Here is a 14,244-nt window from a genome sequence, read left to right as displayed (position 1 = left end):
TCATCAGATGAATTCAAGTGGAAGTTACAGAGGCAGTCTGTGTGTTGTGTATATACTATAACTTCTTTATTTTTGTCTGTGTGTGTACACATGTATGCACGACAAAAGAAAAGTTACTTATTAAAGGTAGGATAACTATAATTGAAGCTAATCAAATCAGCTGTTGAGTATTTGCTTCAGGTTGTTGGGCTGTCTGTAGGCGAGGACTGGCTTGTCTCCCAAGGTCTGTGAGTGAGGGATCGTTTTCCAAGATAGGTTGTAGATTGTCAATCATGTACTGGAGGCTGGAAATGCTACTGTCAGTTTGGAACTGAATAGGAATACCTAATGCTTTCAAGGATTGCGCAACTAACAGTATCATCAAAAAGTAGATGCTGATGAGAGATACCATTGGATACTTTAATATGCTGATGTCTCTCTGCTGTTAAGGACAGGACCCAGCATATTATCATGAAAGAGCTAAACTATATTAATAACTTTTAAGGACAGCAAGTTCACCCAAGTACTTTCCAAGGCTGTTTCTGTCATCACTTCGGCTGTGTCTACATTGGCCCCTATTCCGTAATAGGGATGCTAATGTAGCACTTGGGAATAGGCAAATCCGCGGGGGATTTAAATATCCCCCGCGGCATTTTCATTTTCATGGCTGCCGCTTTTTTCCGGCTTGTAGATAAGCCAGAGAAAAGCGCCAGTCTGGATGCAATCCTCCGGAAAATAGGCTCTTTTCCGGAGGATCTCTTATTCCAGAGGATCACGTCCAGACTGGCGCTTTTCTCCGGCTTATCTACAAGCCGGAAAAAAGCGGCAGCCATGAAAATGCAAATGCCGCGGGGGATATTTAAATCCCCCGCGGATTTGCCTATTCCCAAGTGCTACATTAGCATCCCTATTATGGAATAGGGGCCAATGTAGACACAGCCTTCAAGTTTGGCACAGTCAAGACAGATTTTCCCATTGCTGTAGTAAATTCACCTTTCCAAAAGGTGGTAGTTAGGTCAACAAAATAATCCTTCTATTAACCTATCAGTTTTTATTGTGAGAGTTAGATCAACCTATTTGTGTAACATAGAGCATGATGTTTTTCACAGCATGAGCAATGTAGTTGGGTTGACCTAAGTGTTAGGTGTAGACCAGGCCTAAGTCTATTGACAGACTTTTAATGCTTTCAGAATCACTTTTCCAATATGGCTTAGGAACGGATAGGATTCTAGTTTGGACTCTGCTGCACAGCACACAGTCTTTAGAGTAGTTAAGATAACGAGGAGTTTGATAGCATGCATTTTGAATGACCGACTGTTGTGTTAATGTATGCTGTTTCAGGAGTTAACTGGAGTGGCCATTTACATCTAATATGGGCCTGTAACAGGTTGTGACTCATTGCCATGGTGCCTCCTGCTGGTCATTCTAGGAATTGGCTTAGTCCAAGCTCAGAGCACCCTTTTCTGGTAGTGTCTCACCCACTGTTATCTTTTCTGTTCTCCACCACTCATTAGGACTGCTGCCCTTCCCCCAGGATATTGCCTTATGTCAGCACCCCTATACTCTGGTGCCCTCCCCTCCAGAGGGAACCCCAGCCTTCTATACCCACTTTGCTTCAGGGACCCATTGCTGCTTGTCATCTAGTCCCTGCCTTGGGGCAAACTGCAGTCTGAAATGGCTACTCATCATTGGCAAGAGAGTGTGGACCTTCTGCCTTCTCCTGCTCTGGCTGCTCCTATGCAGCCCTAGTACCTTCCTGGGCCCCTCTGGGTTATACAGGCCTGAGCTCCCCTGGCTCACCCTGTTTTCCCCCAGCACTGCTCTGTCCAAGGTACCTTTCTAAGCAGGCAGCAAGTTCCTTCTCCCTCCTGAGTTGAACAAGAGTGTGCTCTTCCTGGCCAGCCATCTTTTTATACAGAGCTGCTGGGTTCTGATTGGCTACCTCAAGCCCTCTTGTGACTGACTCCTAGCCACAGTCCTCTCCCGGGGCTGTTGTAATCCCTTTTTCTTTCTAGTGCAGGACAAATACACTGTCACCCACAAGTGTGTGTAATAGAAGCATGGCATACAGATTCAGTACAAATTTTTGTAAACAAATGTAAAATTACCTTCATCAACCTATGCAACGTCCATTATCCTGACTACAAAATGCTAAATAAAAATAGTGAACAATGCAGTCCTCGACATTCCAGACGTACACTAGTGAAAGAAATTAGGGCTTGTAGCATAGAGCACACTGAAGACCAACACCGTTAGGCCTCTGCATACTTCAACTCAAATCAAAGTAAAACATTTTTTTCCAAATTGCGGCGTGCTTTAAGTGCCACGTATCACACCCTCTTCCCTCCTTGCACTTATAAATAATTTGGATATTGATAGAAGCCTTTCTTACAATGTGTAATTGTTAACTTTTTCCCCCCTCTCCTGCTCAGGTAAAAAGTGAAGTTACTGCTCGCTCCCGTATTGCAAGAACTCTTGGCCTTGGTAAACCTGTACGTGGCGCTTCAATCCCTTCTGTATATAAACAGATAGAACCCTCACTTGGCCTTATGAGAGCAGATATTGGTGCAGCTTCTCTGTCTGTGTTTGGAGATCCCTATGAACTGGATCCATACGACAGGTAAGATCTTGGGATCAAGCCAGAGCTGAAAGTTTCTCAGATGTGTGTTGATGCTGTAAAATATTGCAATACTTAATATCTGGATGCCTTCAAAATTAATATTTCAAATGTGTATGTTTTGGAGGGAGGTCATAATCAGTGCTTGTGCAGCTGCTCAGGAGGAATTCAAGTGCCACCCAGCTGATTAGCAGAGTTCCCACTGCTGGGTTTTTTGTTTCTACCAGTGGTGCACATTGGCATATGCCTCGTGCACAGAACAAAATCTAGTCTGCATATGGATGGAAAAGATTAAAGGGAATCTTGGTCATAACAAAGGTTAAGATTATGTCACACAGGTCATGGAAGTCACATATTATGTGACTTCCAGAGATCTTTGGCATTTTCTGTTTCGGCCCTGAGGGAGTGAGGCTGGAGCTGATGGTGGCAGGGAGCACACGCACCTCTGAGCTGCCTCAGGGAGTGGGTGCTAGACTGCTCCCACTGCTATAGCAGGGCTTAGGCTTGGGCTCATTTCCCCCATCAGTTCCATTTTGTCACTATTGTTTTTAATAAAAGTCAAGGACAGGTTAAAGGCTTCTGTGAATTTTTATTTATTGCCTGTGACTTGACCAAGACTTTACTAAAAATACAGTAAACTTCCGATAATCCGGCACCTTTAGGGCCCAGGGGGTGCCGATTATCAGATATGTCAGACTATCAGAAGCGGGGACTATGAGGGGTCTGGGGTGGGGTGGATGCCACCCCAGACCCCTCATAGCCCCCCCTTCCGATAGTCAGGCTCTGCCCCAGACATCCCTGATTCAGCCGCTGCTGAAACTGACCAGCAGCGGCTGAATTGGGGATGCCTGCAACAGAGCAGCTGGAGTGCTGCCGGGTTGGTCCGGTAGTGCCGACCCTTGGCGCGGTGAGACCAACCCGGCAGCACCCCAGCTGCTCGTGGGGACGCCTGGGGCTGAGCAGCTGGGGTGCTGCCGGGTTGGTCCCGCAGTGCCACTCCTTGGCGCTACTGAACTAACCCAGCAGCACCCCAGCTGCTCTGCCCCAGGTGTACTCAAGTCAGCTGCTGCTGATACTGATCAGCGGCTGACTCCAGGAAGCCAGAGGCAGAGCTGCTCTGCCCTGGGCTTTCTGGAGTCAGCTGCTGGTCAGTTTCAGTAGCGGCTGAATTGGGGACAGCTGGGGTGCTGCCAGGTTGGTCCCGCAGCTCCGAGGGGCAGCGCTGCGGGACCTACCCAGCAGCACTCCAGTTGCTCTGCTCCCGGCTTCCCCGATTCAGCTGCTGGTCAGTTTTAGCAGTGGCTGAATCAGGGAAGCTGGGAGCAGAGCAGCTCCAATGGTCCGGCTGCCCGGAGCACTTCCAGGTTCCTGATGGTGCCGGACCATCAGATGCCGGACCATTGGAGTTTTACTGTATAAGTAAATATTACCCTGTGTCATAATATTTACCTGTAATGTAAAACTGCATACCAAAAGATCACTAATGTCTCTACTCAACTTGAAAGATTTTAAAGGGGCCTGATTTTTCAGAAATGCAGAGTAGTCTAAAAATCAGGCTTTTTAAAAGAAGTCTCATGCTGAGCATACATAAATTATTAGTCACTTTTGTCATTGGTATGTGAAGCTACTTAAGTATCTCTAAAATCTGATTCTTGTTAAACTAGTGACTGACTATGAAATTCTTCATTAAGAAGTAGTTAGCAAATTTGTGGGAGTATGACTCTAAAAGTACAGTGAATCTGTAGGGTTGTATGGATCTCTTTTCTTCCCACCAGCTCATGTCAAAATGCCACTTCTGAGTCACTTATCTCGTGAATAAACCTGAAGTTTCTTTTTAAAGCTTAATCTTAAATTGAAAAACTATATTTGACCATTGCCACTGAAGGAATACTGCCTATTTGAAGTCTAATATATTTTAGAAAAGATTGTTTCCAGTAAGACTCCATCCCTTGAGTATCCCCTTAATTTTTGTATTTTTATAGCTGTTTACGTATAGGTTTAAAATATTTTTCTCTCCTGTTGTACTTTGAGACACCCATACAAACAACTATAAAGAACTATTGTATGCAAAAAGTTAACTAAAATAAAGAAAGGAAACTTTCTTCTGTTCTTTCAGTTCTAGTTGTCTTTGCTGTGGTGCCAACAGTAGATAAATGGTTCCGACCATGGTTTTTAAGTTGACAGTTTTCCATTGTTTGTCTCTTTCAGTAATGAAGAGATTCTAGCCAACCCAGCTTCACCGGTGAGCGCTAAAAGGAGAATTCTTTCCCAGTCAGCATTAAGATCTCATCGGCCTGTGGCTAGACCTGTTTCTGTGGGACTTTCTGGGTAAAGCAACCAAACTATTACTTTTTAATTGTATAAAATGTGGAATGAATCTAGGTCATAGGACTTGATTGTGCCTTTTGATTTTGGGTATCCTGCATAAGAGCACATTTTAGCCCTTCTTGGGTAGCTAAGGAACTAGAACACATTAACTGAAGTGTTAACTTGTGTAAAATGTAATTACACTGAGACACCTTCAGTTAGATGCTTTTTTTAGGCTCTTTGGGTATGTCTGCACTGCAGAGTTTTTCCAGAAAAACAATACTTGCGTCCGTACTGCTGTTGCGTTCTTTCTACAGAAAGTTGAAAGAATGGAGGATTTTTTCTGATGGCAGTAAACCTCATTCTATGAGGAAGAAGCCTTTTTCTGAAAAAGCTTTTTCAGAAAAAGGCATGTGGGGAAGTAGAAGAGTTTTTTTTTTTTTCCTTCAAAAGAGGCCTCTAGGAAAAGGCATAGGTACCCTGGTGGCCACTTCATCCAAAGTAATCACAACTTAAATGCGAGAAAGCGTCCAATCAGCGTGGACACTTACCTTTCGAACAAGCGCATCACTTTTTGTTACACTTTTGCTGTGTTGACGCTCTCTTTTGAAATAAGCTTTTCCAGAAGATGTCTTCAGAAAAGCTTCTTTCGAAAGAAGCTGGCAGTCTAGACATAACCTTAGCCTTGTGCTTTAAACCCTTTTCTTCGGCTGTCTTTCCTTGTGGATTCCCCGTATCCCATTTTTCCATCATCCTTGCTTGCTTGCTTTTGATTCAGTAGCTCCAACTGTCATATTGAAATGTGAAGTTTGGAAGTTATCCCTTGTTCTGATGTGGTCTGGCCATTTTTTACTTTAAATGTTGCATTTTAAATATATGTTCGGGAGCACTGGGAAACTTGCAGTCTCTCTCACTTAAAAATGGTGTCTGAGAATCAATATGCATCACAAAAAAGGATCCTCTTATTGCACTTCAGAAGTCTGAGCACGTAAGTGGCTTTACACAATGCAGTGCAACAAGCTGAATATAATGTGAATAGGAGCTCAATAAATTTAGTGGATGATTTAGATAACTAATCTGTTTCCTCTGCTGTTCAGTAGCATTTAGAAGAAGACTGAGGAAAGAGTGTTCATTTTAACCTGTGGGGTTATATACTGGGCAGTCAGTGATTCTGTTCAAATAAGCAGATCACTGAACTAAAGAGGAATAGGATGCTGGAACTAGGAAGTCTAGTTGTAGCTGAATGGAAGAGTTGCCTGAAGGGAGTGCAGTGAGAGCTTCAGGATTCCAGTGTGTTGGCAGCTGCAGGGGATGGGACAGAGCTGAGTGATTGGGGAGAGTCAAGGGACAGGTATAGGTGTGTGTAGCTTGTTGGGGTGCTTCTCAGAGAATGAAGGGGCTCCCCCCGGGACCAGTGGGTGGCCACTACAAGCCCGGCTCTAATCCCAGGCAGGGGCTGCAACAGTCAAGCAGTCTAAGCAAACAGTCAGTAGCCCAGTCCTAACACCAGGCAGGGGCTGCAATAAACAAACAGTTTATATAAAGACAATGAGTAGCCCAGCCCCCACACAAGGTCGGGCCGCAACAGTTAGCAGTCAGTAACCCAGCCCTAGGGCAGGGGAACAGCTTCTCCCAGGACAAACCAACTAGGTCATAGTCAGTACACCCAGGTACAGAGTCTGTATCCTTACTCAGGGAAGGTTCAGGCCCTTCACCTGTGGCTGCACGATGCCGGAGGGGAGACTGCCACCCAATCAAGGGATGGCAGGGAGGGCGCGGGCCCTTCCTTCACCACCGCGCCCTGGCCCAGGGTCCTAATAGCAGCTGGTAATCAGCTACCAGGTCAGCCGGGATCCAGACCAAAACTCTGCTGCACCAGGGTCAGTGGGGGATCCACTCCGCAACCCACTGGCCCCCGGCCAGACCAAGGTCGACTTCCCCTGGGCCGGCTCCAATTCTCCCCTCCATCCTGGGTACCTGGTTTCCTGGGAAGTCTCCCGGGCGGCCAGGAGCGGGGTCCTCTGGCCACAACAGCAAGCCCGTGTGGTAATCCTCCCAGAGAAGGCCGGGAGGCCCAGGCCAGTTGTCCGACTCCTCTGCCAGCCAGGGCAGGGAGGCTTTTGGCTCCTCAGCAGTCAGGGAGGCGGAGGCCTCTGGCTCCCTTGCTGGCTGGGGAGAGAGTGGCTCTGGCTCTGGCTCTGTCTCTGGCAGGGCCCAGACTGGCCTTGCAGGAAGTCCTTTTATATCTCTAGGCCCACCCCCTGACTTCCTCCCAGGTGAGTCCTCCAGGTGAGCCCAACCTGGCTCAGGGAGGGGCACTTCCTCCTCAGGGTCAGTGGGTGGCCACTTCAACCCACTACAGTGTGGGAGTAAGAGGAAAAAGTGAGAGTAAAAAATTGTAGAGCAAGGAGACCGTGAGAGTGGGGGAAAAAGGTGGGGGAAAGAAGACTGCTGGAAACCCCCTGCCTCTTCCTCAAAAAGGGAGCTCCAGGTTGTCATCTCACTGCCCTGGTGGTATGATGAGTTTGAGATGCTTTGTTTTATCTTGCTTGAAATGCAAGGAAAATAATCCTAGGAATAATCTGGTCATGCCTCTTGGTTATTTATTCTTCACTTTCCTATCTCTTGTTGGGAGGAAGAGGTTTTGGGAAGTCTCACTTATTTGTGGGGTGGCTTTGGGGCTAGCTTCTTGTTCAGAAGACAGAATTACTTACCTGTAACTCAGCATCTCTGAAAACATCACTTGACAGTATTACTGCTCCTTTTCTCATCAGAGCTGGGAGGCAAACATTTTTACACTATGTAGTAGTTCTATTTGTATAGGCATATCGTTCTCACATAAATAGTACTCTAAAGGTTGGACTGCTGTTCCCTTTGTGCTCATCAAGAAATGCAGTGGAGTGCTCCAAAAGACACTGGGGCCCTGGCACTTGGTCTGTCCTTTAGATATGCCTACTGATACCTCAGTGGGCCAAAAATAATTGAGTGTTATAATTGAGAAACAAGGTCCTAAGAGTCGGAATCCAGTAAAGTGATATCTCCACAGGATACAAAGTATAGGTAAGTTATTTCCGTAATTAAGTAATGCACGGAGAGGACTTTGTGGTGTTGTCTATAGCTGGATTCAATTTATCATGCGCTCTGGTTACTGTACAGTAGGTTCCATAAATCGCTAAGTTAACTTCAATTCATTCTTTGAGATAGTAATTGAGGCCTGCTGAGAAGTAGACTGGTAATACTGCTGGAATGGGGAGGAAAGCGGGAGATATGTTTATGGTGGAATTCTGACTAACACATTGTTTAAAAAAGTTAAGTTCTTAATAACAAAATGTAGTTTTTCAGACAATTGGGTGACACTCCCAAGTAGTGTTATTTCAGAAGGCCACTGTGGTGAAGGCACTTGGCTTTAATTCTGACCTCATTCTGCACACCATACCGAACACATGCAGGCATCTGATATAGCCACTCACTTTATCATCTTGGCACCTGTCCAGAGACTGACCAACTCTCATAGAGGGAAGTGGGAGCTGAATGTCTCTTTTGAAGCCAACACCTGTAAAGGGAACTGCACTGGCTGAGTACACCATTCTTTTGCATGCCCCTGATAGCTGATCTTAGTTTCATAGCTATGTAATCTATTTGTATAGTTTGAGAGCACTGTAAAAGTCAAGAAAATGTAACTCTTTGTAACCTGCAGGAGAAGTGTGCCTGTCTTGATTCCTGATCAAGAAGCAGAAGCTCCCCCTGCGCCTGACCTGTTGGGAAGTATCCTGTCTGGACAGAGCCTCCTCATGATGAGTGGATCTGATGTGGTTATCAACAGAGATGGCTCGCTTACAGCAAAGAGGGCAGGTGAGGGTTTGGCTTCTCAGTTCTTAATTAACTGTTTGGTATTTAGACACATGTCTCAATCCTACAGACACTGCATATATGCTAAATGATGTGCTTAATTTTGAGTATATACATAAACATGTACAGGTTCAGGGAAGTAGGTACCAACCAGTCTTCTATTTTAATTGCATAGTGACAAAGTCATTGAAATAACTGGTTTAATGGGAGGTGGTGGTTGTCACCTCTATAAGTAGGGCCTTACCGGATTCACAGTCTATTTTGGTCAAATTAATGGTCATAGAAGTTTAAAAATACAGGGTGGACCTCGGTAGCTGGCCTTCCCTCATCTGGTTACATGCATGGCTGCTCTGGGGCTGGAACACTAATGGAAAAGGTGGGAGCCCTGTGCTCAGCAGCTCCTCCTCTGGTCTCCCAGCTCTGAAGGTAGCACCAAAGTAAGACTGGCAATATTGCAGCCTCTTCTAAAATAACCTTGCCAGCCCCCTTACAGCCCCTTTTGGGTCAGGATCCCCAACTTGAGAATTACTGGTCTCCCTCTGCGAAATCTGTAAAACCACAGATAACAGATTTCACAGTCCATTATGTGTTTTTCATGGCTGTAAATTTGGGAGGGTCCTATGTCCAAGTACTGCAGAACAACTCTTATTTGCTATTCCTCTTAGTGAACTGGATGAAACATATTCACTTCCTCTGGGGCATCTGGCATTGGCCACTGTTGGAAGACAGGATACTGGGCTAGATGGGCCTTTGGTCTGACCCAGTATGGCTGTTCTTGTGTTCTTATGGGGACCTTAAAACTCATTTTTCCTGGAATTTCACATATTCTTGTTTGTGAAATACACTGTGAATGGTGTGAACAAACAGCTCAAAGTACAGTGTTGAAGAGCTGGGTAAGAAAGTTAAATATTTTGTCAAGTAGGTGCTGAGTTCATATATTCAGATACAATGCACTCTCTTGATTTAATCTTCTCTTGAAAAGTATCTGTTCATATTGAAATCTTAAAAATTTAAAGCTAATTTGTCTTTTAATTCCTCACATAGTACTTTGTGCATATATTAATCAGCTTATGGCTAAATTATCAGATCCCTCTCATTATGTAGCCTTTGGTGTTTCCAAGTGCATTTGCTACTCTAGTAGTGATAGTTGTTTTCCACAAAGACACCATTGTCCAATATAAGCCTCGAGCATTTGACTAAAACTGTAAATGGTGTTGGTGGCTTGCTGTTGCCACAGGCAAAAATGGAAGATTAAAACTAGTCCAGAGTTACTGTTGTTTTCATTTTGGAATAAAAGGAATACATTGAAAAGATTAACTTTTTTCTTTTGTGGGTTTTTTAGTTCCATCACTACAGAGAAACTCAGTGAGTGACTTGAAAGTGGAAGATGGATCAGGAGAAAATCTTCAACCAAGTACATTGTACTCAGGGACTACAGCAAGCAGCTCCCACGCAGAACCTTCAGCTTCGTTTGCGCTGACTCCTCACAACAGATCCACCTCATCAAGCTTATTTTCAGCATCATCTTCATTAAGCAATTTCAAGAAGGCAGTGAACCCCTCACAGACAACATCAGGGAGAGCTTCTGTTAGATTAGAATATTCAATGACTCCTAGATCTGTTCAGACTCTCAGCATGGGAAATCCAAGCAGACCTGGTCTAAAATCAAATGAAATGCCTAGATTTAATGGGGATTTGAAACATGCTGTGCCCTCTTGCTCCACATCTTCTAAACCCTTCAACAGTAATTCTAATCTGGGTTCAAAAAGTGTAGCTCTGAAACAGCTGCTAAAACCAGCTCCCAAGAGGATTGATATCTCTGAGCTTCCCAGAATACCAAAGATTAAAAGGGAAACAGTCAGCAAGCATTCGGAATCTGATCCTTCAGGGAACCAAAGCTGTGACATTCCCAGTTCCTGTATAACCCAGCTGACAGGCAAAGGGAGTACAAATCAGTCAGGAAAAGGTAGCAAGATGGAAGGCAACAAGTCAAATGCCAGGGAATCTCAACAACAGACGCACACGAGCGGAGGGTCTTTTCCCACAAACACAGGTGCCTATGGCAGTACAACACTATTGGGGTCATCAAGGAGTAAAGGTGTAAGCTCTTCTTTTGAGAGCTTTAAGATTAATATCCCTGGAAATGCAGGGCAGTCCAGCAGATTGTGTAATCCTGGATTTTGCAATACCTTCCGCCCTGTAGACAACAAAGTGCAACGAAAAGAGAATCCTTCCCCTCTCTTCTCAATTAAAAAACCAAAACCCATCAAAAGTGAAATATTATACGATCCCTTTGATCCAACAGGCTCAGATTCAAGTTCACCAAACAGCAGTCCTGAAAGGCTTGTCTCAGGGGTTTCACTAACTAACATCACCAGAACCATTTCAATCGAAAGTCCTAGAGTACAAACATTTCAAACTGTACGTCGTTTTACCCCTTATACAGTAGAAAATATCTTTGGGTCAGGTGCTGAATCCTCTGATGTTCCATCAAGTAACACTGAGTCGCATGATGATTTGACAATAGAGGGTAGGATTGTGGAACAGATCTCTGACACTGAACAAGAGAAAATGGACGAGGAAGAATTTCAAAGCAGCCCCTGTACTTCATTTGCAGTCACACGAACTTCTAACCTGGAGTATATAAAAGAAGAAAGCAGAGTAAGTCCTACTGTGTTCTTTGACGCAGAAGACCTAACTAGACCTAATATGAAGCTAGAGTCAGATAGTCACTCTAGTAATGATGGGCTGCAAAAAATCCATAAAAGAGAAGTGGAGAGACAGTCACGTTCCCGATCCCGGTCAAACTCCAGCTCACAAAGCCGGAAAAAATTGAAAAGAAAAAAGGCACTTCTCAAAGAATATAAGAGAATTCCGTCAAGGTCCAGGTCAAGATCACGCTCGAGGGAAAGAAGCTCCAGGTCTGCCTCTTGGTCAGCTGAAGAGGACTACAGCAAAATGCACAAAAGGAAATCTAAGAACAGGAGGTCTTCTAGCGATTGTTCCAGTAGTCATGAACGATCGAAAAAAAAGAAAGCAAAGGATAAAACGAAAGACAAAAAAGCAAAAGGCTCCTGGTCCAGGGACAGAAAGAAATCCAGGTCACGATCAGGGAGTCCTGGAAGCTCTTCTTTTGAGTTTTATGAAAGCCGAAAAAAGAAAAGGCGATCTGGCTCTCGATCGAGAGGGAGAGAGCGTTCACGATCAAACAGCATTGAGAGAACTAGAAGGCGGAAGCACAGGAGAGACAAAAGCCATGAGAGATATGATAAAAAAGATGGTTGCTCAAAACCAAGGGAGAGAAAGAGATCAAGGTCCCGGTCATGGGAGAGGAGAAAATGGAGATCTAGATCACCCTCTATATCAAGGTCCAGAGAGCATAAAAGCACTAAATCTAGAGGGAAAAGGCCACGATCTAGATCACGCTCCAAGGAAAGAAAGCACAAGCCAAAAGAGCTGCCATCACTTCCTCCTCCAGAGAAGGATCAGAGGTCTTCTGATGACAATGCATCCAATGTTGTAGTACATTGTCATTCTTTGAAACAAGAGCTGGAAGAGCCAACACTAGAAGAGGTTTCCTTAAACATCCAGTCAACCATCCGACCTGAAGAGGAGACCGAGAGAGACACTGCTGTCCAGGAGGAGGATGCCCAAGAAAGTGTAGAGATGGAGCAAATCTCGGAGGAATTGACAAATGAAGCTGTGCCCCCGCTGCCAGAGAACACAAGTGTTCTTGTTTCACAAAATAATATAGAGGCTTCTCTGGGAAGGGAATTAATAGATGGGACTGATTCAGCTGTGGTGAGCAGCCACAACAGTGTGAGCCTAGAGGAGACTACAGCTAACATAGACAATATTGGAGTGTGTCCCTCTCTAGTGGAATCACCTCGAGAGAAGGAAGTTATTATGCAGGATGAAAGTGAGACAACATTAACCCAAAGCTTATCGGAAAATAAAGTTGCAGAGTGTGCGACAGATGCTAAAGATGAGTGTCCTGTGTTAGAGGAAGCCAATGCTGTAAATAAGCCTCAGCTGGAGGCAGTACCTCAGGGGCCTGTGTTGAAAGCTAAAGCACTTGTGAAAAGGGTAACATGGAATTTACAAGAGGAAGAAAGTGATGCATTGACTGCTGAAAAAACACCAAGTAAGTTTGTGCTGGGCTTTTTGTTTTTGGAAAACAGTCATCCTTAAGGATACGATTTGATCCCAGATTCTGTGAGTTTAGCAGTTAACAGATTTCCTCCACTACTATTGCTCAGGCTTCAGCTCCATCATGATATAGTGATTTTTCTACAACTATGCCTGCTCTGTGAATTTGTATGTATTTTAGTGTTACAAAAGCATATTTATAGTCCTAATACACCAAGCGTGTTGTCTGTAAGGGAGAGTGTCATTGAAATAGGAAACTTCTCACACCTCTGCAGTGAAACTGAAGAAAAGTAATTTGTCATAAGTGTTTGTCTACTCTACAAGCAGCACAGCTGCAACTACGCTGCATAGATTGTAGCTAAATCTATGGAAGATAGGTTTTTTTTTTCTTCCCTTCATTGCTGTAGTAAATCCACCCTTTTGAGAGGCAGTAGCTAGGTAGTTGGAAGAATTCTTCCATCAACATGGCACAATCTACAAGGGTGGGAGGTTGCTAGGATTAATTACATCACATAGAGTGTGAAATTTTTCATGCCCTGAATGATGTTGCTAGGTCAATTTAATTTTTAAATGCAGATCAGGTTTCTCATTGTCTAACATGACCAGTGGCACACACAACTGCTCTTTATTCTTGTTAGTCTTGCTGAGCTAAGACAGATGCAACTGGATTTTGTTGCTGCTTGTGCATCAACTGAATTATTTGACAAATTCCAATCAGTTATACTTGTGCCAAACCCAGTAAGACAATGGGCTTGCACAAGGATCTTGACTCATAGTTGAAAGCAATTAGCTTGTTCAGGTGTAGCCAATGACTTCCTTTGTTCTGCAGAGCCTCTGTGCTGGGTGGGGTAGAAAGAATCTAGCTGGACTCTTGATAGCCTAAGCTGAGTTTGCAAGACTGGGTGAAAAATCATCTTTTTACTCAACATATTTTATGTGGAAATCATTAGGACAATATAAATGTGGACCTATACTTGTGATGCTGTTAAACCTCTTTCAGGCCCGTGTCTATACTAGACCAGGCAGGTCAGCTTAAGGTGCTCCATCCAGCTATGCAAAATACATTGCTGGATTCGGCTTACCTTAAGCCAAGCTACTGTAGTGTCCACACTGTGGGTGGCCACCAGGAGCACACGCTTCCTCTGGTTTCCCTTGCTCCTTGCAGAGTGAGGAGTACCAGGCGCCATTGGGGGCTGCCCTCAGTGTTTGATTTAGGGGTCTACATTAGACCTGCTAAATCGAAAACCAGAAGATTGACCTCCAGAGGGTCGATTTCTCAGGAGTGTAGATATACCCTCAGAGTAGAACTGCATCACAAACATCTTAATAGGGAACAATTTTCA

At 44.4% G+C, this 14,244-nt stretch overlaps 1 protein-coding gene across 6 annotated transcripts in view; it reads left to right on the top strand.

Annotated features, from left to right (window-relative positions):
* PHRF1 (PHD and ring finger domains 1) overlaps positions 1-14,244 on the top strand; it is a 70,779-nt gene that overhangs the window by 48,067 nt on the left and 8,468 nt on the right. For all 6 annotated transcript variants that reach the window (XM_075928261.2, XM_075928259.2, XM_075928260.2 and 3 more), the window contains 4 exons: positions 2,412-2,599; positions 4,805-4,924; positions 8,601-8,755; positions 10,095-12,896. In XM_075928261.2, the coding sequence (XP_075784376.2) occupies positions 2,412-2,599; positions 4,805-4,924; positions 8,601-8,755; positions 10,095-12,896 (3,265 nt within the window). The remainder of the gene's footprint in view (positions 1-2,411; positions 2,600-4,804; positions 4,925-8,600; positions 8,756-10,094; positions 12,897-14,244) is intronic.

The sequence above is a fragment of the Pelodiscus sinensis genome, chromosome 5 (genome assembly GCF_052426305.1).
Source record: "Pelodiscus sinensis isolate ZL-2025 chromosome 5, ASM5242630v1, whole genome shotgun sequence".
Classification (NCBI taxonomy): Eukaryota; Metazoa; Chordata; order Testudines; family Trionychidae; genus Pelodiscus; species Pelodiscus sinensis.
The sequence above is the reverse complement of the archived record's forward strand: the minus strand, read 5'-3'. Positions and strand labels throughout refer to the sequence as shown.